At 32.5% G+C, this 26,341-nt stretch overlaps 3 protein-coding genes across 3 annotated transcripts; 2 read left to right on the forward strand and 1 right to left on the reverse strand.

Annotated features, from left to right (window-relative positions):
* The first annotated feature begins 259 nt into the window (after positions 1–259).
* LOC119829640 (mitochondrial enolase superfamily member 1-like) lies at positions 260–5,067 on the forward strand. Its single transcript, XM_038352255.1, has 9 exons — positions 260–366; positions 966–1,184; positions 1,601–1,723; positions 2,351–2,501; positions 2,782–2,939; positions 3,359–3,501; positions 3,739–3,902; positions 4,280–4,461; positions 4,913–5,067. Exons 1-9 carry the CDS (start codon positions 268–270, stop codon positions 5,045–5,047), a joined length of 1,374 nt encoding a protein of 457 aa, XP_038208183.1. The 5' UTR covers positions 260–267; the 3' UTR covers positions 5,048–5,067.
* A 35-nt stretch (positions 5,068–5,102) lies between these two features.
* LOC119829639 (WD repeat and HMG-box DNA-binding protein 1) lies at positions 5,103–12,988 on the reverse strand. Its single transcript, XM_038352253.1, has 16 exons — positions 12,635–12,988; positions 12,004–12,247; positions 11,651–11,897; positions 11,135–11,250; positions 10,764–10,932; positions 10,338–10,466; positions 9,595–9,802; positions 8,936–9,118; positions 8,417–8,576; positions 7,899–8,025; positions 7,457–7,665; positions 7,188–7,286; positions 6,953–7,075; positions 6,329–6,649; positions 5,755–5,898; positions 5,103–5,645 (listed from the first exon to the last, which is right to left on the reverse strand). Exons 1-16 carry the CDS (start codon positions 12,709–12,711, stop codon positions 5,391–5,393), a joined length of 2,811 nt encoding a protein of 936 aa, XP_038208181.1. The 5' UTR covers positions 12,712–12,988; the 3' UTR covers positions 5,103–5,390.
* A 1,167-nt stretch (positions 12,989–14,155) lies between these two features.
* Positions 14,156–26,341, forward strand: LOC119829683 (cystathionine gamma-lyase). Its single transcript, XM_038352310.1, has 8 exons — positions 14,156–14,291; positions 15,258–15,410; positions 16,935–17,131; positions 17,698–17,788; positions 18,665–18,935; positions 22,491–22,643; positions 23,312–23,486; positions 25,722–26,341. The coding sequence occupies exons 2-8, from the start codon at positions 15,258–15,260 to the stop codon at positions 25,876–25,878; spliced, it is 1,197 nt and encodes a 398-aa protein (XP_038208238.1). The 5' UTR covers positions 14,156–14,291; the 3' UTR covers positions 25,879–26,341.

Consider the following 26,341-nt stretch of genomic DNA (forward strand, 5'->3'; position numbering starts at 1 on the left):
AATTGAAGATGGATGCAATTATTTATGTCTAGCAAAACACAATATAAGATACATTAACTTAATTGAACGTCGTACAAAAAATAGTATATGCTCTTATCTATAACTATGCATTAAAATGGTAAATATTGTCAACTGATTAAACAAAAGGGCAAAGCAATACGATTGTAATTGTATTATTATCTATAAAACAAACTAAGTAAATAGTTTCTTAATAATATTATCAGTTCACTCAAAGCTTTCGAGAGAACCGCTGCGCTTGAACGTAAGATGCCGTTTCCAAGTAAAAAAGGTTTGAAAATAATTAATCTCGATGTGAAAGACGTAAGGTTTCCAACTTCTCTTGGCGGCCATGGATCCGATGCTTTGGTAAGTTTACTATTGTTAATTAACTCCTCTACTTGAAACACATTTGCTACTTAGAAATTATATTTTGATACGTACTTATATATTTTAAAGAGATTTATGGGCCGGTTTCGAAGAGTATTATAAGGTGCCGATTTCACTGCTTCCTGATTTGTTCTGTTTATCTTATCAGTCAGTTAAAATGACAATGTAAAATAATTACATTAAAAGTATCAATAGGCTGTCAGGGGCATCAGTATGGATTGGAAAAGGCTTTAAAAATAATGAAAACAAAATAAAACTACCTTCAATTACCTGAATAAGTCAATTGATGACGTGAATAATATTTTGGTTTTCTTGATGATTATAATGCACTTTTCAATACTTTTTAATAACAGATACAATTCATAACGCTTTCAAACTGAGTTGGTGCACATTGAGTACATTTTGACATTTTTATTTTTATTAAATTAAAGGTCGTTTCAATTTATAAGTTCGTCGTTTATTAACACTTAAACAAACATAAACCTACCTTCTCGTGGTAGTAATGAATGCGTGTAGCACGACGCTATCAGATGTTGCTAATTTTAATACAACTTTTTAAGCCGATCTTTTTCATACAGCATACTGATCCCAACTACTCCTGTGCATATGTTACAACCACTACAGAAAACGGCAAGCAGGGCTTCGGGTTGACGTTCACGTGTGGTCGAGGAACAGAGATCATAGTTTTAGCTATAAGGTCTCTTAAAAGATTCATCGTTGGACAAAATGCATCTGATATTTTTGCGGACTTCGCTGGATTCTGGCGCACCATTACTAACGATTCTCAGATGAGATGGGTAAGATAAGAGATAATATTTGAAGAGTTTAAATATAAAACTTATTAAGAAAGAAATTCAATTGTAAATACCTATGGCTCATTGTCAACTTATTGATTTATAAAATTCTTTCTAGTAATATAAAGGCAAAAACGAAGCGATATTTCGATATGATTTTTGACGCTTCTTTTTAACACAATACAGAATCTTATTTGGGAATTAAGCATTAGCATTATGGAAATTTGCCTTCACTTCGCCGACAGAACCGCGAGAGGAAAGCTAAATATTAAAATCTATCAATAAGTTGTAACCGCTTTTTGTTTTATAATCTGATATCATAAATAAAATTTTACATGAGTCTAATTGAGGTGATCAGTACAACTCAATTATTTCAAATTAGGCAAACATCTCTAAATATACCATATTTTAATTTTCAGATTGGACCAGAAAAAGGTGTCGCGCACTTAGCAGCCGCTGCTATTCTCAATTCCTTGTGGGATTTATGGGCCAGAATCGAAAATAAACCTTTGTGGAAATTACTAGTCGATTTGGAGCCTGAAGTGAGTATTTTACTTGTGATATATATCAGACTAGCTGCGCCCGCGGTTTCACACGCGTAAGTCCGTATCCCGTAAGAATATCGGGATAAAAAGTTTCCAGCTGTCCAGCTGTCTACGTACCAAATTCCATTGTAATCGGTTCTGTAGTTTTTGCGTGAAAGAGTAACAAACACACCTCACAAACTTTCGCAATTATAATATTAGTAGGAAGTAGCATTATATTATTAGTAGGATACTTCAATAAATACTTCGTCTTCATCAAAATGCTTTACTAAACCCTGTAACAGTTCCTGGAAGAGATCATTTCTAAGTGATAAGGCCGTTCAACAAATTGTACTAATTGTAATTTTAAATTGTATTTTTCTTTCAGCCCATGTTATTTCTAACTTTCCCTTTTTGCACAATTTTGTTAAAGAGTAAATAAATAAAATAACATATATATTATGTTACAAATGAGAGACCAAAAAACCTACATTTATTATAATGTAAATATTGTCAAAAGTATTGTTGATAATTTGATAGCATTTCAATAAAAAAGTCGTAAAATTATGGTGATACACTATGATACTTATGTTATCAGCTGTTGTTATGAATTTGATTTTATAAATATAGTATTCGTCTTTACAGGAGTTGGTTTCCACAATTGACTTTCGTTATATAACAGACGTTATAACGAAGAAAGAAGCCATCGAACTTTTAAAAGCCAAGAAAACTGGTAAAGAAGAAAGAGTCATATTTTTAGAAGAAAATGGGTACCCAGCATACACCACCCAAGTTGGTCAGGGTTTTTTTCATATTATTAAAAATAGGTCTTCATATAATATGTAGTAGATAATTTACAATAACACTTAGATTATTAATTCATAATGAATTGCGCTATATTAGAGCATAAAGAAGATAATATAATCGTAGCGTAACAACTGATGAAACTAGATCTTAGTTTCATTCCTGGTAGAAAAAAAGGAATGATAAGAAAATTTGAACGATGTTGATTCATTATTTATAGGTAAATTATATTCAACAACTAACATTGACAATTTTATAATTTTATTTTACAGGTTGGTTAGGTTACAGCGATGAATTGGTAAAGGAATTATGTCACAAATATTTGAGCCTTGGATTCAATCACTTTAAAGTCAAAGTTGGATGCAATGTAGAAGATGACTTAAGGAGAGCAACCGTCGTCCGAAAATGTATCGGAGATGACAAGGTTTTGGTTAGTACTTGTGGATTAAATTGTGATTGTGGAAAAATGAAAAACCTGTTCGATTTTATTGGAGAAGAGGTAGAGAGATTTAGGTACGTCGGATCAATAAACTATGTGATTGGTATCGGACTTTCAGCCAAGTAAACAACACATCACGACCTCGTAACTTTATTGACAAGCGAATCATTTGATCAAAGAATCTTATTAATCGATCTACTTCTTCCAGAAACAATTTCTTGTGGACAATACTTACCCATTCATAAAATATAAGTCATCATTTATCGTGTAAAAGTTATGTTAGTTAAAAAAAATTCTTTGAACCACTAAATCTAGTACTTAACACCTGCGTAAAACGTACCGTTTCCTATGATTTCATATAGCTTACCCTTTGCACACATTATTAACGTTCTTGAAAATATTCTAAATAGATGGTAGATGCGAACCAAGCATGGAGTGTGGACGAAGCTATCGAGTGGATGAAGAAGTTAGCTCACCTCAAACCTATGTGGATAGAGGAACCAACATCGCCTGACGACGTTCTTGGACACGCAGCTATTTCGAAAGCATTGAAGTGAGTAAATTTACATGAAAATCGGTCAATCGCTAGTCGGGTTCGCGGCACTTAGGGTTTAGTAGTACAAACTGCAAAAAATATTGACCGTGCTGACCATTGCTTAACCCGATTTTTTGAATTCGTTGTTAGGGGCGAGAGAAATACGTCATCTCTAATAATTTCAACTGTTACAATTCATGAAATGCAGACGGACCGATTCCAATTGTAGTATAAATAAATAAATATTGTTTTTAGGCCCTACGGTATTGGAGTTGCTACCGGTGAGATGTGCGCTAATCGCGTCATGTTCAAACAGTTTCTGCAAAGTGGCGCCATGCAGTTCTGTCAGATCGACTCCGCTAGAATCGGAGGCATCAATGAGATCCTATCAGTCTATCTTATGGCAGAGAAATTGGGAGGTATACATCAATATTTACAGAATATTGAAAAAGTTACATAACTGATATGTAGAAGGTAAATTAAAGCGGTTATAAAATAAAACTATCCCATGCGTGGTCAAAATATCATGAAGCCGCTGGAAATGTGCAATAGAAAGTATGAGCAAATTTTTCTACAGAAGAAGAAACCTTTAAGCCACTGTAAATAAGTAAGTTTACTTATTTACAGTGGCTTAACCTTTTACTAACGCTTAAAGGCTTATGAAACGCTTATGAACGTGCTCTCGATTCATTAAAAATATATTCATCCGATGTTTAAATTGAACTAATTTAGGAAAAACGTTATTTCAATAAAATAACCAAGAATTTCATTAAAAAAATCTCATTGACTTCTGCAGTAAAGGTGTGTCCACACGCGGGTGGCGTGGGATTGTGCGAAATGGTACAGCATCTACAGTTTTGGGACTACGCAAGCCTGTCGGGAACTATGGACGGTCGCCTCATAGAGTACGTCGACCAACAACATGAGCACTTTGTTGATCCTTGTGTGGTGGTTAATGCGAGATACATGGCGCCTAAGGTACGTTCCTTATTTGGAAACTATGTATACCTTATAAGAATATAGTCCTTATATTTAATAATTTTTTTTTTCGTTAAACAAACGTAATGGTTTGACACGTCTGTAATATGCTCTAGAGTCTAGAGGAACGTCTACTCTTAGAAATTAAAAACTTTTCAACGGATTTTAAACGCGATTTATTCATTATATTATTAACCCGACGTTTCGAACACTTTACAGCGAGCGTGGTCACGGGGAGACTCCCCGTTTTTAATTTCTAAATGTATAATACTCGCGTGAAACCAAACACAAGAAAATACAACGTCTACTCTATTTTCGCCAGAATTTTACTTAAGTTGTATAGAATTTGAATAGCTACTTGTACTATAAACTATGCATACTTCATTTTATGAAAAAAGCATCTTACTTTGCATTAAAAATTACATAATGTAGAAAAAAATAATCATTTCAGCTGCCCGGTTATAGCACACAATTTTTACCAGGGACATTGGAGAAATTCTCTTATCCCCACGGCAGTGAATGGAAGAAGATGATCAAAGAGGGAATATTCCCTGCTCCTGACGAAGCAGAATTAGTGAACCCATAAAGTTTTATTATTTATTGGTTACGACTTACTGCTATGTACATAATATGTGTATAAATAAATTAAACAGTCATATCTATAAAAACTTTCATTTCCATTATCAGTGTCTAAAACAAACGACTATTACACATGATAACACTTCAGTTTATGTCACATCACAAAACATTGCGTACCTATAAAAAAACGTTCGCACAACGGAGTTAACTGTTATGTCGTTCAATATCCTTAAAATGACCTCCAAAATACTATAAAATAAAAACAATCCTTCATTTGTATACTGTAAACATTTTAGGATGTTATTGAGGACGACTTAAATTTAATTATCACTGAAATTTATAAATAACACTTAATTTTTCTTCTGAAAAGCAAAGGCACTAAGTTTGGATTGTTTTGGCGCGTTCGCAACTGGCGTGTCTTCCATACTTTCATCGAGTTTACGCTTCTGACTACTTTCCGTGGGTTTACTCTGCGAACTCTTAAAGGTCCTTATACATTGTCGAGTTAGTTCAGACGGTGTTAACTCAGGATTTTGTTGTTCTAGAGACGCTTTGTTTCGCGAAAACCAATCTACGAATGTTTCCCCTTCTAAAGGTTTCAGTGGCTATAAGAAAACAGAATATGAGTTAAAATCAGTAATTGAATAAGGAATATTTCTCAAAGCAAGCATATTGCTCCCAATTAGCAATTAATCTATGTACTTATGAACTTACATCGTCATTTTCAGTTTGCTCAGCTGTAGAGTGAACTTCCACTAAAGTGCGTTCGGTTAAAGCTAGAGGACTTTGCGTACTTTTGGCGGAATCTTGTTGCTTTTTGAACGGGTTCCGAGCTCCACCCGGTGATGATTTTATTGGCTGTGTGAAAAAAAAATTGACTAAAGAACCTAATTATAGCTGTTTCTCTCTTTTCAATAACAAAGTAAAGAAACTGTTATTATAAACCAATTGCCACATCTTCACATCATCGATTATTTTTTATTCAAAGCCCTTATGAGCTTGTTAAGCATATTATTTGAGAACAAACCTTTATAGGTTTTCTCTCAGTCTAGGAGCTTTGAGTTATATTTCTATTTAATTATTATAAAAAAATGCAAGGATATTCTGCAGTAACATACAATCAATTATGATTTTAATCGAATAAACTGCAAAATTTTGAATAAAGCCCATATATGCTAAGAAAATTGTAAGTTATCGATGTAACCAGATCCGTTAGAAATTTAGAATTCTATAAAATATAAAGTAGAGTTCACAGTTTACCAAAAAAAACAAACTTCGAAATACTTACAACTGGTTTTATAGGTGTGACAGTTTCGACTTTCTTCTTAACGGTCTTTTGCGGCAAAATAAGGCTTGCGTTCAAATCTTGTTCCGTGCTCGTGACGTCATACGTTTCTTGTGTGTCTAATTCTTGGAAATGTGAATTTTGAGCGACATTCATCCTGTCGGCATCTCGCTCCCACGTTTCGGCCAGATTGGACAATTTGTCGGCCAAATGCATTCGGCCAAGACGTGATGCGTATTTGGCGGCTAACGGAAGGAGGCGGTCGTCTTTAAGTAACTCCATAAGTTCCAAGGCCCTTTGTTCTATTTCACTGCGACATGCAAGCTGGATAAAAAATAACATTAAATATCACATCCTTTCTATAAATTTTGAATATGTATTAAATACGAATTATTACGCGAGCGTCTATATTTTCTTTTATTGATATTTTAACGGACGCGATGACGAAAAATATAATATAAATTTGCTTATTTTTAATTAAATAAATTAAAAAAAAAACATTTTAATTTTATACAGAACATAAAGCATTTACGTAATAACAATTACCTACAGCGGATAGCCGCGAGTTCGTTGTCCTATTTCAATTTTAGGCCCCAATATAATAAAATCAATAGAAATACAACTTACAGCAAACAATTTGAGCGCAGTTTCTCTAGCGACCTTAACATCCACTTCGGAAGCAGTGTGCGCCCAACGAACCAATTGTTCTTCATACTGACTTTTCTCTGTCTCCAACTCACACAGTGGGATCTGAAATATATTTTTTTTAATATATATTTTTCTTTGTATTGTAATTTTAACGACAAAAAATATGTTGATAACAAAACACAATAAGCATGTTCATTAAGTACTCTATAATCACCTGAATCGGCAGTTCAACAACAATTGGTTTCGGCGCCGTGAGCGGGAACGACGCACCTCTGCACAATATGGCGCACACTTTTTGCGTTTGCTCATTTACCTAAAAATATATGTAAATAATACACAATTATTTTTAACAGAAATCAAGAAAGTCGCTTTATTAAAAATATTTTACTAAAATTGATAATATATGAGATAATTGAGAGTGTTTTTTATTAGAAACCTATTCATTTAACTTCCAAAATATTATTAAACTGTACCAACACGCACCGAAACAATAAACCACGAGTCAGACGATCCTTTAGCATGGTTACTAGTATCACATATCGGCATCCATACTCCGCTCGTGACGTCATACAATCTGACCAAGCCCGTAGTATCACAAGTGCAGGGTGAGCCTACATCCGACGTTCCGAGCCAAGCCAATTTAGACCCAGGTGTGAGCGGCATAAGGACTGTTTTGCTGCGTACTTGCCGACCTGGAAGTTACCAAATTTAATAGGAACAAAATGATTAAACTTAAGTATCATATTAATAAAATTTTCGATACACAACTAATATGTGCGTATGTGTGGGTATGTATTCACATATAGTTAATATGACATACAATTATCATTGTGTTGTTATTTCTTCCAGTATTTTAAGTAACATGCCTACTTAGTATATTTAAAATATCTATATAAGTATTGACAGAGTGATAAAAATATCTTACCATTAAACGCAATAATGTCCATAGCTAGATGCTGATCAGACTGCCCAGGGTCAGTATGATGATAGACCACAAATACTGTCGTATTAAATCCTGCTAGAGCTACCACGGGGCCTGATAATGATAGCACCTAAAATTGAAATAGATATAATATGTACGAATGAAGTACCCACATACTTCACAAATCGAAAATATTTCACACTGCTTCATTGAAAAAACAATTAAAATAATATATTTCTTATATCAAAGCAAGCTGTCGCCCGCCCTGCACTCGCATCCAAATATTATAATCTAAAATTCTAAACCATTCTCTAATCCACCTGGACACAAAAAAAAATCACTTGAATTGGTTCAGTCGTTTAGGGGACGATCAGTGACAAACACACACAAGAAATTTATATACCGACATTACAGCAATGAGATACTTCGGTAAAAATTAGCAATAAATAATCATAATCCACTAATCAAATCGCTTTACAAACAATATACAGAATTTATTATGAATATAAATGAAATATCACCTGTCTCTGAGTTCCCAAAGGGGTAAAGATTCTCAATAACCTTGCATTAGTAGCACAAGCAACAAGGCCGGCTGCAGACACACAGAGTATTTCCTCTGTATCTGGTAAGGACACACTCCACTCCTTACTGCTACCTATTAGCGATATGCACACTAGTTTGCTAAAAAAATATTACCTTAAATCAGACAGGTAGAGGCTACCTAACATAATGATAAAAAAATATTATATACATATATTTAAAAATAATTATTAGCTAAAATAAAAAATAAAAAAATATATAACAGAAATGGGAGACAGGCAATGTTGTTTGAAAAGTATTCATAATTTTTTTTTTATATTTGACAATGTGAATTAAGAGCACACACATAATATAAGTTAACAGAAGCAATATTTATACTATAAACTTACAAAAAAGCAAAAGAGCAAATAGACAGCATTTTATATAATATTTAACATTTATATGGCACATACATTTTTTTTTAATAAAGTCCCTAAAAATAGTTAAAATTTATCACTTACCTAGGCGTTTCACAAGCTAGAGCCAGTACATTACTAGATAGGCTGGCCATAGTATGATTTAAATAATTATTCAAATGAATTCCATGATGCAGGTTGGAATCGTGGAATTCCACATCAATTGTGGATTCTCCATTTTCACCAGAATGACAGCGCACAATTCCAACATCATTCCAGCACATATACCTGAAATATTTAGAATATAGGTTTCTCTGAAAACAATGCTCCTCATTTTTATGATTGATGACATAACAAAGGATTTAATTTTTAGTTTTATAGCATTGAAAATGCTTTATAAATGAGAAATTTTGAAAGAATAGAAAAAATTTGATCACGAGGCGGGATTCGAACCCGCGTTTTTTGCCATTTAGCAACGGTTCTCATAACAAAGGAGTCAAACATACTCATTTTTCTTTTTCAGGTTTACTTTTCAACATTTGATAAACATAATGAACTAAAAGTATGAAAATTATTTAAACATTGTCAAAATTTTAAGCAGTCAGTTAAAATAAAAAAGTCGAATTGAAACATACTATTAAATTGGGATTGGGATTCTACTTTGAAGGATTCTTTATCTTAAATGAATGAAAATTCTTAATTGGAGTAACATAAATACAAAATAAAGCATATAAAGAAAAAAAAAAATAATAAGTGGCGTTTACCTATGTTCAAGGTGTACAGGTGTAGAGGATGGTTGGAACGGAGGTTGAGGAGGCACAGAGGAAGCCGGAGCTGCCACCGTCACACGAGACTCTGGACGAGAATCCTCAACTAAACCAAGTGTTTCATTCTTTATCTTTTCCAGGGATATTGCATTGTCATCATCACTCTCATAGTTTTGGATTAGATCATCGACAATTTCGTCATTATCTGTAAATTATTGTATTGAATTTAACAATGCATGGAATGTGATGAATATGAATCTTTATCATTTATTAGTAGCACTGATGCACACTGTGGCCATTAATATAACTTTATGAACCAGGCATTTTATACACTATGCGCCTGGCCCGGCAACGGGCAGCCGCCGAAGGGGTCGCGGACGTATTTTAACCAGCTCCCGTGGCCCCTTCACTCAAGTGGCTAGACGGAACACAGTGGGGTTTTGGTTGGTAAGAATCCGACATAACCCACGGCTCCATCACCGGGGGCCGTAGGTATCTATGCAAGATTTCCCCACTATAAAAAAAAAATGGGGCATCTTATACACTTGCTTATGTTATCATTTTACTAGCATTCGGGCCGTAACATCATCCATGTATTTTAAAATAATTCCTGTGCCAATATACATATTTTAAGTGTATAAATTAAAACTCTGATTCATATACTTCCTATTTAATTATAATGAATACATAATTTATCTTACCATCATATAGAAAATATCATCACATAGAAAATATATTACCATCCATTCTTTCAACTGTCTCGATATCCTCAGATTCTCCTTCACCCATTTTAGAGCTATCTTTTCCATAACAATTAACTAACATTCCCAGTTGACCAGCAACATCACAGTATACTAATACTCCATTACCTTGATGTAAAAAATAATCAATAATAAAATATGGTACAATTCTAAAAAAATGGCTTTATTATTTAATGCTACAAATTACAAGCCATCTCAGAGGGAATTAAGACAATTGATGAATGTTATCCCCATGTCCTCAATATGTGAATAAAATATTGTAAGGATATATGACTGTACATACATATATTCTATAAGTATCCTATTGTAAGGATACTAATAGATAAGATAAATAATGGAAAACTTTTAATCTTGATTTTAAATAACGGTGACAAAGATTGAGTGCTATATATTTTGAAGGTTTACCTTTAGGGCTCCAGGCCATTGATGAAACATTATGTGAAGTGGGATGTTCAATGATTCCCATACATGTTCCTGATTCCACTTCCCACACGGCAATCTGACCAGCCACTGTGCTACCAGCTAAATATTGCCCACATGGTGAGAATAGACATTGAGATATTGCACATTTTATCTGCAAAAGAGAAGTGAATCATGAATTAAGATTTTTCTTATTAGGGTACATTTGTAAGTATATGGTATCATACATATTGCTTGTGTTATTTCTAACTATTTAAGGAATCTAAAAAAAAACAAGTGATAACAAAACATTGCTATAAGCAGAACCTCAAATATAATATTTTAATATTGGATGTAACATTACAACAAAAACTTACTAAATTATGATTAAATGTCATCCTTTGACTCCAAGTATCACAATCTAATAAAATTATTTCTTTATTATTAGGATATGCCAGATGTTTTCCCTCAGTGGGCTCAAAATCCATTCGACCTATAAATACAAAAACAATATACATAAATAAGCCATTTGGCCTCAAGCTTGTACATTTAATGTTGTTATTTAATTAAAACAAGATATCAGCTGCTACATGATATAAAACAAAGATGACATATTATTCCCGATTATATGCTAGTACAATGTATAAGCCAAGTGTAAAGGCCATAGTCCATAGACAAAAATCCACTTCAATTGTATACAATGTATTGAATTTATGTTTGTTGGTAACATTATCCTCAATAATAACAATTCTAAAGGCTTTTCATGTACCATACGGTACTTATTAGAAAAAAAATTCTTGAATTATTTATTTGTTACCATCCAGATACCTAATACCTCTAATCTCTTGGAGCAAAGAGCAAAAGCCAATATATATTAATAATATTTTACTTACACAATACTTTGGCTGCATAAAAAGTATTAATTTTAGGCACACATAAAACTTCCTTGATCATTTTCTGAGTGTCTATGTCCCAAACTCTCATAGCACCATCCCCACTAGCAGTGACTGCATATTTCATATGTGGACATATTGCTATACTCAGGACTGGGCCTTTATGATCTGACATAACAAATAATGGTGCGCCACCCTCCAAACTACAAATTTTGGCTTCCATGTTTTCTGAAGTGCAGCCAAGAGCCTGAAGTAAGATTTAAAAAAATTCTATCTAGCTTTCACATGTATAACTAACATTTTTTTATTTCTTTGCATTAAAAAAAATTAAGAATGATGTAGCTTTAGCTTACCTCAATCTTAGGTGAAGACATGATTTGTGTAACGGGTGCAGTAAACCTTGTAATAATACCATCTTTATCAAAAGCAGGAAATGTGTATGCCTGCACAGCATGATTATCTGTCGCTACATATAGTCTCTTGTCTTTGAAACACACTGCTAAAGCACTTTCTCCCACACAATGTGATGTGGGGTCATCATCTTCAATGTCTACCCATACTCTTACATCTCCATCATGACCACAAGTTACTATGTGCCTAAAATTATAGATGAATATTTTTGACTAAACATAAAAAAACAAAAATTTTTTGCTTATAGCATAACACAAAATATACTTCAAAATATGCAAAAAAATTAATTACTCTGCTAAAATCAAGATTCTCTTTTTTATACTATTATAATAAAACTGCAGAGTTTGTTTGTTTGAACACTTGATTTGAAAAATTATTTCAGTGTTAAATAGCCCATTTATTGAGGAAGGCTATAGGCTATATATGTACCACGGGCGAAGCCGGGGCGGACGGATAAATGACTAGCGCAGAATATATGAATTCTATTGTTAATTATTTTTAAGTATTTAACACCTACAACGGTATAATTCTAATAATAATTTATTTGCAAATATTGCAATGATAATATTATACCTGCCATCTTCACTATAACAAACAACAGTATGCCCCTCAGCATGTGCATAACGAAGAGGTTTGCTCTCCACTTTCATTTTAAGAACATGTGTTTACAGTATGTTATATTGAAAGCACTTTATTTAAGGTATTTATCGCAGCAATGATACAATATTTTCCTTAAATATTCGTAACACAATTGTAACTTGAAAATGTATAAATGCTTTACAATTATTTAATTGAAATAGTCTAATATTTTAATGTCTATTTTAAATTTACTTTTACTTGTTGTTAAAGAGAACAACAATTATAACAAGTTCACTTTAATAACTAATAGAGTTTATTAATGCCCAGAAGATTTTCGCGGGAAAAATCATTTTGTTACTGTCAAAAGTCAACAGTCAATGTCAAACGAACTACATGGTAGGAGTGGGCCGCAGAGTATGTAATATAGTGGGCAATTCAAATTGTTTATAGAGAACATGGAGTACACCGAGGAATGTAAAAATTTATATTCCGCGGCGTAAGCAGAGTAACTCTGTAGTACTAATTAGAGTAACTAAGTAATCTGCATTGATGTAATATACAAATACAACCGAGCACTCTCGACTGAAAAAAGAGCCTAGCGTGGAAGAGATGCGTCCCAATCTATTAGGGTGAGGGTGATACATTTTTCCTTCTATTTTATTCATCTAACTAGATAATCTTCAGAAGCGTTTTCTGAGGGATAAAACGTGAGTTATGGAATAAACTTACTTAAGGATTTAATATCAGTTACTTTGAAATACTATATTTGAGGGTTTGGGAATTTCAAACAATACCAAAGTCGCTGACAAGAGACAGCCTACTGTTAAAGTGTCGGGAATTTCAGTGAATTCAAGACTACAAAGTATATTTTTAAGAATAAGCTTAATAAATAAACTGTTAAGAAATGTATATGTTACTTAAATGATACGTATAATTTACACAACACTGTGCGTTGGTAGATTACCCATTGTGCACATACAGGTGTACATGGTCACTACTTACTAACTGACACAGACTATGTAATACTAATATCCTATCCTATAGTATCATTAATATACCTAAAGATTTCTCAAGACGATTCATATTAGGTATTTTATTTAATATAGACGTGCTGTTTATTACAACAAATATATTGATAGGTAAAAAAATCCAAATCTATTTTTATGAATATTAATTAAGACAGTATTTCAATGGAAAAATAAAAGTTTCATTTTAATTATAAATAATTTCATAAAAAGGTACGTAAACTTAAACGAATTAAATATAATTATTAATTATTATAATTACCATCGTCTCGTATTCATGATCATATTTGCGTTTCTGAGATATTACTTTCAAGCCTTTTTTATTTCCTATCACGATGACAAAGCTTAGTGTTTAAAGTATTATCTCAAAATTAGATCATGAATCATTAGTAATGATAGGGTTATTTCACACTTAATATAGCTTCCGTTGCTTCCTTTCCATTATCTGTTATTTGAATATAAAACGCTTGTCAGTTACTTAGTTGTCACCATAGGTTGTCACTTTTCAGTTTACTCAGGTTTAGTCGAGGAGTGTGGTGCTTATTTGTGAATTCGTGCTTGTGTTAAATTTCGTATTTGAGGTTAAATTACCGGTGCATCTTTCATAAATTATATATACTATTGAGGTAACATTCTAAATAACAACATAATGGTTATTTATCTTATTTATACATTTTTCGTTTATCTTTCTCTCTATTAATAAATTAAAAATTCGCATTTATAATACATAATAATTCGATAACTCAATTGCTAATAAAACAACCACGTCACGAGCTTTTTTATAACTTAAATTATAAGCGTTACTTAACAATACCTACTAGAAATGAATGTCGCACAGAAATATTCATATTAATTATTATTTATTTATTAAATTAAAATTTGATGTCATAGACCGTTCTTTTAAATGTTGAGAAAATTTATATTTCAAATTTATATTTAGTATTATTCTTTACCTACTACTACTTACTTTAGAGCCTGTTTTAAAATTGTTTATAATCAAATTCAGACTGCATAGACCAAATTTTGAACTTAAAATTAACATTATAATATGACCGTTGAATAAAGTTCAGATTTGTGGATGGCAATGTTCTAGTAGGTAGGTAGGTACAAACGTATAACAAACTAGCGGTCCACCCCGGCTTCGCCCGCTGCACATTAATAGCCTAAAGCCTTCCTCAATAAATGGGCTATCTAAAGCAGAAATAATTTTTCAAAACGGACCAGTAGTTCCTGAGATTATTGAGTTCAAACAAACAAACAAACTCTTCAGCTTTATAATATTAGCACATATAATATTACTTTTATCTTTACTCGATGACTTTTGTACACGAAAAATAAATAAGCAAAAAATTCATGAAATCCTATTAATATTATAAATGCGAAAGTTTGTTAGTATGGATGTATGGATGTTTGTTACTCTTTCACGTAAAAACTACTGAACCAATTGCAATGAAATTTGGTACGTAGACAGCTGGATAACTGGAATAACTTATAGGCAACTTTTTATTCCGATATTCCTACGGGATACGGACTCACGCGGGTGAAACCGCGGGGCACAGCTAGTATACAATAATGCAATAAATATTCTGTAGATGGGTGATCAAGGTTTTCTGGAGCAAAAACCCGGCTTTGCTACTATTGCAATTCATGCGGGCACAAATGCTGACAAATGGCAATCGAATGCGGTGGTAACACCAATCGTAACATCGACCACATTTAAACAATCGGGACCCGCTGAATATGAGGTAAGGAAATGCTTTATTGCCGATAAAGAAACCTATTTCCGATTGCTTCGAATGAAAACATTCTTTGTACAGGAAAGTAGAACTATAAACATAAAAAGATAAAATTTGTCAAAAGGAATTAAAACACGATAAGGAATACGTAATTTATTTGAATTCGAAAAACGTTATTAGAAAGGAAATAAAAACTCTCAACCTTAACAGTACGTTGTGTCTGCCAAAATCGATTTCTTAGAAATTCGAGTCCTGCTGGCAGACCGGTTCTATAATTCATTGATGATGGATGTATAAATTTGCACGTGTGCGACGTTTGTAATGCAATTGTTTTAGAGCTAATAATTATACGTAATAAAAACATGCTTGATATCCAATTTTTCGGAATGTTAATATTGTTTTAAATTTTTGTTTATCGTATTATCACAGATAGGATATTACTGTACTAGGTATTATGGCTACGATCTTCTTTAAAAAATCGACAAGATATTTGTAATGACGAAAATTAAATTTTTTATATTATGTACTCATATCAAATTTAATTGCATTTGATTTCTAGCAATCATTTTATAATCTATTCAAAATAAATCGCATTTCCTATATCACATAATACGCAAAATCGGTGTAATTAAATTTTATTCTGATATTTTTTTTATTAATATAATGTTATAATTATAAATATATTTCTTAAGGTGGGTCAAACAAAACCAAGTGTCGAGTAGGTAAGAGTGATCTCGTTTTCTCAACCGGCTTCGGGCTTTCCTTTTACAATTCTGTATCATAGCTTACCACAGATACTATAAGTACTATAAGTACTATACTAAACTAAGAATTCGAAATAAGTACCGATAACACTATATCAAAATGCTTTTAAAATACAGTAACAAAAAAATACACACGTACTATTATGTAAAAATAGAAAACATTTTTGTCATTGTTCTAAATTTCTAAGGATAACTCTCCATATTTCAAACTCAAACTCAAATTCTAACATTCATTCATTCAACTAGACTTCTTATAGAAGCAATTAAATTACACAGTTATAACATTTACCACCGGTTCGGAAAGCAGTTTCTACAGAGAAGAGCAGGCAAGAAACTCTGTAGTTACTCTTTTAAAGTAATATAAATTTTACATTTTACACACCTGTGGTTCTTAAGCGACAACATTCTATGGATTGTCATCTTTCCTATATTCATTAATGCTATATAATAGTACGCTCTTAAAGAATTACTCTTACTAACTATCCTTACATCGTATTGGATTTTAGGCGTTTATATTATTATTCCGACTATTGTCATAACGTCTACATCATACAAGTACGATATTTAAAAACCTTCGGCAATTAATCAATCAATCAAAACTCTCTATTGTGCACCTTTACAAGAAAAGTACAGATCGTTTAAAAATTATACTCGTAGAGATTCAATTTTACCTAGTGCTCATTATAAATTGGATTCTTTCTTTGATTTTTTGAAACACTATCGTTATGTTATAAAATGTCGATTATTTACAAGAGCTATATAATTTTAGGAGTTTGACTATAGCAGATCTGGTAACCCAACGAGGAATGCCCTCGAAGAGTGTTTAGCTGCGCTGGATGGGGGCAAACATGGATTGGCCTTTGCATCAGGGCTCGGAGCGATCACAACCATCGCATCTTTGTTGAGCCGCGGTGACCATATTCTGTCCTGTGACGATGTGTATGGAGGAACTAATAGACTCTTTAGGTTTGTTTTTATGATTTAATGAAGGAATTTCTGTCTGTCTGCTAGATATTTTGATGTACAGATTTTGCATGGCACAGTTTGTAAATGCGAGTTCAAAAGCAGATTAAATTTTCATGCATAAAACTATTGTCGAGCTGGTGATATTTTGAGTTTAGAATATATTTTAATTATGATTTGAATGTTGGGTCATAACGTCGAGAAGACTGAACAGGCGCGTGCGAAAAACTAGAATTTTCTTTTCCTTTTTTTAGAGTTATGTTGCTTTACTCGGAATAAATTAAAAACACAACGGTAAACCCACAAAAAATATAAACTATAAATAAGGTGAAATTTGTTTTTTTTTTCAATAAATACAAATATCGCTTGTTTTGTCTTGAAGTATATATATACGACGATTTTAAATCGTATTTACTACACTGCAGTTAATTTTTATACCTACTTATAAACAGAACGCATTTAAATGCATATAGTTCATCGATTATTTGACTAATGCCGTAATTAATTCAATATATATGTAGTTGCTAAATATTCATAAGTGGAAATTAACTTTTTTGTTTTGTTTATAGTCACGTCCTGCTTAGACTGGGCATAGAAGTATCGTTCGTGGATTTCACTAATGTAGAAGAAATAAAGAAAGGCTTTCAAAAGAATACAAAGGTAAGTTTATTGGTCAAGCCACATTTGGCTAAGTGGGTAATTGGGTAATTGGGCCCATTTACGAAGTCTCCTTTGAGAAGATGATAGGATTTTTCCTTATTCCAAAAAACGAAGTGTGTTTATATACTGAATCGAAACAAATGCACATACATAAACAAAGAAAGTATTCTTAATTTAAAAATAGTCGTTGATAGTAAACTTGTTTAATTTATCTCTTATCGTTATTTTATAAACTTCGAGTAAACGATAACATATTATCATTTCGTCATGTATGTTAATATGTAAATAAAGATGTTATTTAGGTTTAAGCTGAGACAAACGATAAAGAAATGTCACTGAATTGTTGAAAACAATCAGCAAGCAATCAAGATACATTCGATATGTGGCTTAATGCATGTATTAGCGAATCAATGATAAAGACAATGCTTTACAATATTGTCGGTACAATACACCCAGTATTAGTGACGTTATCTCGCATCGATAAAACAAAGATATGCAGTTTATACGGTTTAGGGTTAACATTTACATGCATATAAAACTTCTAACACACTTACAAAATAAGAAAATACTCTGTATTATAAACATTTATACACACATAAAAGTGAAGTCCCGTGTCTCCTAGTGGGGTATGGGGCAGATGATGTACATCCGTTTCACTGATCGATTTTCTTTAGGGACAAGTAGGTGATCAGCCTTCTGTGTCCTGCCAGACCGAGACATTTTTTTTTTGTGCGTCCCCACCGGGAATCGAACCCAGGACCCCTCAGTTCTACGCTCACGCGTTAACCGCTATACCGAGGAGGCGGTCAAAAAAAAAATATTATACACACATACATGATATATATTCATACGATTAATACGTATATTATCTCTCAGATGCTATGGATAGAAACACCGACCAACCCGCTCCTGAAAGTGATAGATTTGGATGTAGTAACGAAATTAGCGAAGAGCTACAACCAAGACATTATAGTTGTTATTGATAACACTTTCCTCACGCCGTACTTGCAAAGGCCGCTTGACTTTGGCGTTGATATCGTCATGTATTCAATAACCAAGTACATGAATGGACATTCCGATGTTATAATGGGCGCGGCTGTGGTCAATGACGACGATTTAGCGGACAGGCTTCGTTTTCTGCAAAAATGTGAGTTTTTTTGTTTTGAACTTATACTAGATTGTTTTGTGTTCTTTTGATGAAGATGATAGGCGATTTTTGTTTGAATGTTTACACGTTTTATAGCTAGATAATTCCTTCTAAATGCGTAAGTAACTCTGTATGTATGTATTTTCTTTACGCCTAAACCACTGAAGCGATTTAGATAAAATTTGATACGAATGTATTAAGTTTGAAATCTGAGGATTTTCAGTCCCGGAAATCCTACGGGAAGGGGAATAATGCGGGGAAACTTCTGGCCCATCAAACTTTCCCCTTAAAAACGCGGGCGAAGCCGCGGATGGAAAGCTAGTTACAATAATTAATAAGATAATTCGTATATTGTTTTCGTTACTAAGAACTTCTACGTAGATATTGTAGTGGTGGAATGGTTTATTTTAAATTTGAGATGTTTTTCGGAAGGTATTTAATATGCTACCTATATGATTGCATATAAACAGCAGTGAAGAAGTTCACCATTTTTTTTAAATGCCGTATTTTTTTGGCATGTCATCCCAAATACTTACGTAGAAAAACGATAAAAACATAAAACATGTATCTCGTAACAACATATCTTTATAATTGACCTCGCAATTAGTTATATTATGATATATGCTAATAATCTGTGACCCCTTTGTTTAAAAAGATTTCGTGATTTTTTTTTATCTGCTTATCAGTAGCTAGGTACTTTGCACTTGACTGCGGTCAAATTTGTTTCGACAAGTTTGCGATTCACAAAGGCAATCAATGACCAATCAACATCAATTTAAATTATCGATTTAACCGAATGTCAAAATAAATATAGTTAAAAACGAATAAGTTATACGCTTTTATGATAACATCAACTATATTGTCTCACTTGCTCTTGTACAGAGTATACGTAAAAAAATTTTTTTAATCCAGGCAACCCTAATCAGGATAATAAGTTAAACATGAAATTAAAAATAAAAATACGACATGAAATTATTGCATTGTCACCGATCATTAATAAATATCAAAATCTAATAGCAGTAAGGAATAAATAAAGCAGAAAAATACGAAATTCAATGGGACTCTAACTTACTGCGAGTAACATGGCTCATATTATATTAAAAATGCATGTCAGGTTCCATGTTTCATTTCACATCGCAACAGACCAATGTATATACCGTAAATTTATGTAGAAATAAACATATCCGTACTAATATTATAAATGCGAAAGTAACTTCGTCTGTCGATCTGTTACGCTTTCACGCTTAAACCACTGAACCGATTTTGATGAAATTTGGTGTAAAGATAGAACTGAACTTGGGAAAGAACATAGGATACTTTTTATCGCCAAAAAGGGTAGAAGGAGTAGAAATAGGGCATGAAATTTTTGTGTGAAAGTTCGCTATTGTCAAACCGATTATGATGAAATTTGGTATGAAGATGGAGCTGAACTTGGGATAAAAGTTTGTATGGAAGAGCCTTAACATCCTTGTCAAACATAACATCATTTTAGATTCTTTCACGACTGAACCACTTAACCAATTTTGACAAATAGTCTAGACCTTGGGAAAGATTATATGGTACTACTCCTTACCATGTCGCGCGATATAATCGAATTCCACGCAGGCGGAGCCGCGGGCGGAAAGCTAGTGATATATAAGCATTAACTTCGTCATAGGATACTGATAAATCTAAAACAATGTTTATAGAATTAACCCTGGGGAAACCCGTTCCGAATTACATAAAATGGAATCGAGCTGTTAATAGCTTTGTAATCTTTGTATTGAAATAATCCCTTCACTATCAGTATTCCTTTATCTATGATGAACATTGTAATAATTAGTTTCAATTTTGTGTTATCATAGAAGCAATTAGTTTTTAACTCGTCCACATATTGTCATTATCACAGACCGACCTTGGAACTGCGAATATTTTTGGCGAGTGTCTTACGTCATTATTAGGCCGACATACGTTTGAGATATTGCGAGTAATGTAAACCCATACAAAATAATATGTAATATCAATGTATTTTCTGATTTCATGCTAACAGGAAATTTCAAACCAATTTAGTTACTATTTATATTAAGTATGTCTTCATACATATTAAATTGATAATTTCAATACTACGCTTGGCTACGGTTTAGCAAAAAACGCGGGTTCGAATCCCGCCTCATGATCAATTTTTTTCTATTCTTTCAAAATTTCTCATTTATAAAGCATTTCAATGCTATGAAACTAAAAATTAAATTCCAATACTATTTATATTTAGCCTGTCAATACATTTAGTCATTTAAAATGCTAAAATTTAGTGACAATTTCAAATGATTACTTTTAAATCAAGGATTAGTTTATCAGTCGATTTGTACCTTAACTTTTTTGAACCGTACGTTTTGTAACAGATAACATAATAAACGTGCGTGTTCAGATCTGTGTTAGAAGTTTATAAATAGGGATAAGTTTATTCTTGTCTCGCTATTAGGTAGAATCTGCGAATAAAGATGTTGAAAAAATATCGACTGTAATAGTACATTCTTCTGGTTATTTTATATGAAAAGCTTACCGAGACTTTTGCAATAGGTGATTTTATATGAACTCAATTTTTTTACATTATGTCCTTTCCTAGTAATTTTATATATACCGATAGTTCGACTGCACAAACATGCGACACAATTATGATTAAACCATTTTTTTCCATTGTATTTGCTATCATCATGCACTTCTACAACGACGAAAGATGATAATTGGGCCAACATTTTCACTAGAAGTATGAAATTTCATCGTATAAGGTTTCACATACTAGATGCTCAGTCTTGTGGTTCGTTCAACTAATAAAATTACACAGTACAGTTCGTCTCATATAAAATTTATAGTGCCACTTCAAATTTAGCATAATTTTGTTGAACTTTTAGTCTCCTGTTTAAAAAAAAATATTGCCAGATCGTTCTATCATTTTGAATGTTACTCTATTATCGTCGTTACAATAGCAAAAATAATAATTTTGATACCTAGTATAGATATAATATTTATGAAATAATGTCCTTTTAAATATTGTTTGTTCTTAATAAATAAGACAGAACGTTGTAAATTGAATTCATTAACACCTCACCAAGAATTTTTCCGGTCTTCCTTGGTACTTGTCAATGAATACGTATTTATAATATTATTTCTTTTTTTTATATACACTTGCAATTTGGCGTGCTATTAATTATCTTCTTTTTAATACAATCATATGACGAGAATACGTGAGTTGTTCAAAGCAATTGATACTTTTATTTCGACTTAAGCGAATATTTTTACACCTGATTAATATTTTTTTTTAATAGTAAGATACTACTATTATAAACGCGAAAGGTTTTAAAGAGGATAGAAAAATGCTTGTTACACGTGAAAATTGTTGATCGAAACTGATCTTTATCTGATAACAACTTGATAGAAGCCAATGGCTGAAAGTAGTTGGTTATAATAATTCTTTACTTCTTATAGTACAATTAATTACCCAGTGTAATAATGAAATTACATTTACATGTACTAAATTCCGTATAAAATGGCATGTATGTAAATAAAATAAATTTCTAGCAATGGGTATTGTCCCTTCGCCAATGGACTGCTACCTAGTCAGTAGGAGTTTGAAGACCCTCGCCCTTCGCATGGAACAACACAAGAAATCATCTTTAATAATCGCGAAGTGGCTGCACGAGCACCCTAAAATCGTGGAAGTTTTACATCCTGGTAAGTAAAGGTTTATTTAATGAATTCTGTAAAAAATATATACAATTATATGTGCTAATATTATAGAGTTTATGTTTGTGAGGTGTAGGAGATAATCTCTGGAACTAGTTCTCTATCGATTTTAAAATTCATTTACTAATAGAAGGCCACGTTATCTGTGAGTGTCATATATTTTTTTTTATTTTTATCCAGCGTCATCTCGTGTGCAGCTATTGATTTTATAAATATACTTATTGTCAGCTACAACTACTCTTTATTTTTAAATATTCGATGTAGTGTGATTATTTCAGTCACAGCTACTGATAAATTGACATGATACATTGTAATGACTTCGCTACATTATATGGGCGCAATGAATCGCAAATTGTTTCAGATTTCCTAGAACGTGAGCGTAGACTTACTATCCACAATAAAACACTATGTATATACCAAAGTAATAAATGAAAATAATTTTTCCTTTCTCATTACCAATTTTAATGTTCAACCTGAGCGCCGTATCAATTAAATTTTCACGCAGTTACAAATTTAAACTTACGTAGATTAACGTATGAGTAATAATGTAAACTTAATATGGCGCTTTGAATTTTCACATCTGTTCTTCATTAAAATACTCAAAATGTTGTATTAATTGTTATTTTCTACATTATTCACATGCATTTATATTTCAGGTTTACCAACTCACCCGCAATACAAAATTTCACAAAAACAAATGACGGGACATTCTGGAACATTCAGTTTCAAGCACAGCGGAGATCTGAAGGAATCGAAGACTTTCCTCACTTCCTTGAAAGTGTTCACGCTCGCCGAGAGTTTGGGCGGATACGAAAGTTTAGCTGAATTACCGTAAGTGATTTAACGTTAAATCATTTTAAAAATCTAAATACTTACAAAACAATACCCGGGTGAAGCCAGGGCAAGAATCCAGCTAGTTTCTATAACTGTCGAAGGATACTGGGTGATTATGAGATTAAAAAAAAGTAACAGGAATTTTCTTTCGTAATGTTTTAATTAAAAAAAAAAATTCAGAAAAGAAAAAATATACGCACACACAAGCAAACTAATCATTGCACTTGTAATAAATGCATTATTTACGTACATTGTAGTCGCCATGGTACAATGCAGGTGACGAAAATTCGATATACGATGGCGGATGGAGGCAATATAATAATGAACCCATCTTTATAGCTTTTTCGAAAACTACAACATGATATAAACTATTACTAATTCCACCCGAGAACCTCGAACTAGAAGTTCCTGTGTTCTAGAAACTTCTAGAATTACAGCCAAACAAACTCAAAAGTATATTTTAGTTCAATTTTAATACATCTATACTATGTCACTGAAACAAATGAATAACAAATATCGGTTCGAGGTTAGCATTAGGTTGCATGGTAACAAGATGTTGATGTAGCTACTAACTACTCAATAATTAATCAATTGCCTCTTAAGGCCTTATGTGCCACATGTCCCTCTGCTATGAGGACCGTCGGTTTTAAATGTTTTTAAAATTATGAAAATTGCGCTTTCGTTTACTCTTTTTATATATACTTATCCTTTCGTGTTAAGAAAATATTAATAATAACATAGATATTTTTTACTGTTATAAATAAATGAACATTCTGTAAATGTCGTTTTATTGAAAATAAACATTGCAAAAAGCCATAATGAAATAAATAGTTTTACATTCAGTGTTAAATAAAAAAAATATATATTATATACTATTAATATAACGCCTTAGATATTGTTAGTTTGAATGTGCTAATCTCATGATCTACTATCTCTGGTCACAATTGGCGACAAAGAGCCAACGACCGGGCTCATTGGCGTGCCATGAGAGAGGCCTATGTCCAGCAGTGGACATCAAAGGGCTGATAATGATGATGATGATGAATCTCATGATCTACTGAACCGATTTCAAAAATTCTTTCACCGTTGGAGAGCTAAAAGTACGTGATCCATGAGTGCTATTATATGTACCACGGGCGAAACCAGGGCGGACCGCTAGTTGCCTGTATACGCATTAACAAAGTATTTTTAGCTCATAGTTAGCTCTAGAATATATAGTGAATAAATAGCCTTTATGAAAACATTTCAGTGTTGATTGATTTCAATTATACGTCTAGAAAAACCATGACACACCGTACAGTTCATTGTTTAACCAATGATAAGCAATCTATACGAGAATTATATCCTTCGAGGGCTTATTGCGTCATACTCCGTTACGTGTAGTGAGCATTATATTGCAAAAATACTACCAGCTGGCAATGACGTGTTGGGGAAGGAAAACGCGTTCGTCATTATATTCGCTATTGAAAAAGATGATGCAATAGTGTTGTGAATTATCATATCTAGCTTTTGTGGGCGTGTCCTGCTCTGGCTTAATTTGATTTTGACTAACCTCAGCCCGCAGTTTCACTCGCATAATATCTGACTAAAAAGCGGCTTGAATGCTAATCTAATTCTATGGAAAATTTAATCTAGATGTAATCATCGTTGCGAAGTGATCGTTGTGTAATGTGTTAGAGTAATAAACATCCAGTCTTCCTCATAAACGCATGTCTATAAGCAATAAATTAAGCTATATGATGTTGAATAAAAAAATGGTTTAGTATCTAAATCGTTAGCATAAGCACCCACACTAGACGAACCGTAAGCGATGTAATGTTTATATTAGCGGAGGTTTGACCCGGCCCACCGACACAATCAGCTGCCCTAACAGCAAGGGACTTCCTAAATAGTTATTATGTATTCAATTTGTGTAAATTGGATCCTTCTTTTTATTTAATATCTAGGGGTGATCTATATATGTATTTAGTATAGTATAGAAGTGTGGATTAATAATTTCATTCACACGAATTGCTTGAAGACAATACAAATAATAAGTAAATGTCCTTTTCTGACATAATCGGTTCAGCCGTTCTTGAGTTAATAATAGTGTAACTAACACGACTTTCTTTCATATATATGTAAAAAAGGAAGGAAGGTCACGCCTAATTTACAGTACCAGTAAATCCTAAAGAACAGAATAGATAAATTTTTTCTAAATAACATTATTAATAAACCGTTATTAATTTTCAGATCTCTCATGACGCATGCGTCAGTGCCAGAGGAACAGAGAACAAAATTGGGGATAACTCACAGCCTCATCAGACTGTCAGTCGGCTTAGAAGATGTAGACGACTTGATTAAGGACCTAGACCAAGCCCTGAATCGAGCTTTTGATCTAAAAAATTAAATAATTTATTAAGACATATAATATCATCATTTATCAATGCTGTATCACAATTTTATCTAGTATTTATTTTGTCTGATTTATTTTTTTAATTTTATTTCCTATGTTAATTTAATGGTGGAATGTGTTTATTTTACACACCTTATAAGAATATTTACAATAGAGTTCCTATATTTTATATACTTGAATATGTGTAAACAGTAACACATTCTGATAATCTTGAACCAGACCTTTCTTCGTTTTACAAAGCATTCACGTTATTATTGTGTTAATGAAGTATTTTTATACAAATACATTTGCATAGATAACGGGTGGGTTGGGTTAAACATGTGCATTTTTAGGATAATTATATGAATATCATTTCCACTTAGACTTTCGACGGCTTTGACAATTTTAGCGTTATTTTGAATTTTTATTTTTTTCATTAAACGTTACATAGTATAATATGAAATAAATAATTACGTTA

The sequence above is a fragment of the Zerene cesonia genome, chromosome 10 (genome assembly GCF_012273895.1).
Source record: "Zerene cesonia ecotype Mississippi chromosome 10, Zerene_cesonia_1.1, whole genome shotgun sequence".
In the NCBI taxonomy this organism is placed as follows: domain Eukaryota; kingdom Metazoa; phylum Arthropoda; class Insecta; order Lepidoptera; family Pieridae; genus Zerene; species Zerene cesonia.

Bases quoted from the DNA above. Each gene is read 5' to 3' on its own strand.
- LOC119829639 (XM_038352253.1), bottom strand. From the start codon at position 12,711: ATGAAAGTGGAGAGCAAACCTCTTCGTTATGCACATGCTGAGGGGCAT. The intron at 10,933-11,134 runs GTAAGTTTTTGT...TCTCTTTTGCAG, and splicing joins TGACATTTAATCATAATTTA to ATAAAATGTGCAATATCTCA. The intron at 9,803-10,337 runs GTAATATATTTT...AATAATTTACAG, and splicing joins GACAGTTGAAAGAATGGATG to ATAATGACGAAATTGTCGAT.
- LOC119829640 (XM_038352255.1), top strand. From the start codon at position 268: ATGCCGTTTCCAAGTAAAAAAGGTTTGAAAATAATTAATCTCGATGTG. The intron at 1,724-2,350 runs GTGAGTATTTTA...TCGTCTTTACAG, and splicing joins TAGTCGATTTGGAGCCTGAA to GAGTTGGTTTCCACAATTGA. The intron at 3,903-4,279 runs GTATACATCAAT...TGACTTCTGCAG, and splicing joins TATGGCAGAGAAATTGGGAG to TAAAGGTGTGTCCACACGCG.
- LOC119829683 (XM_038352310.1), top strand. From the start codon at position 15,258: ATGGGTGATCAAGGTTTTCTGGAGCAAAAACCCGGCTTTGCTACTATT. The intron at 15,411-16,934 runs GTAAGGAAATGC...ATATAATTTTAG, and splicing joins CGGGACCCGCTGAATATGAG to GAGTTTGACTATAGCAGATC. The intron at 17,132-17,697 runs GTTTGTTTTTAT...TTTTGTTTATAG, and splicing joins GGAACTAATAGACTCTTTAG to TCACGTCCTGCTTAGACTGG.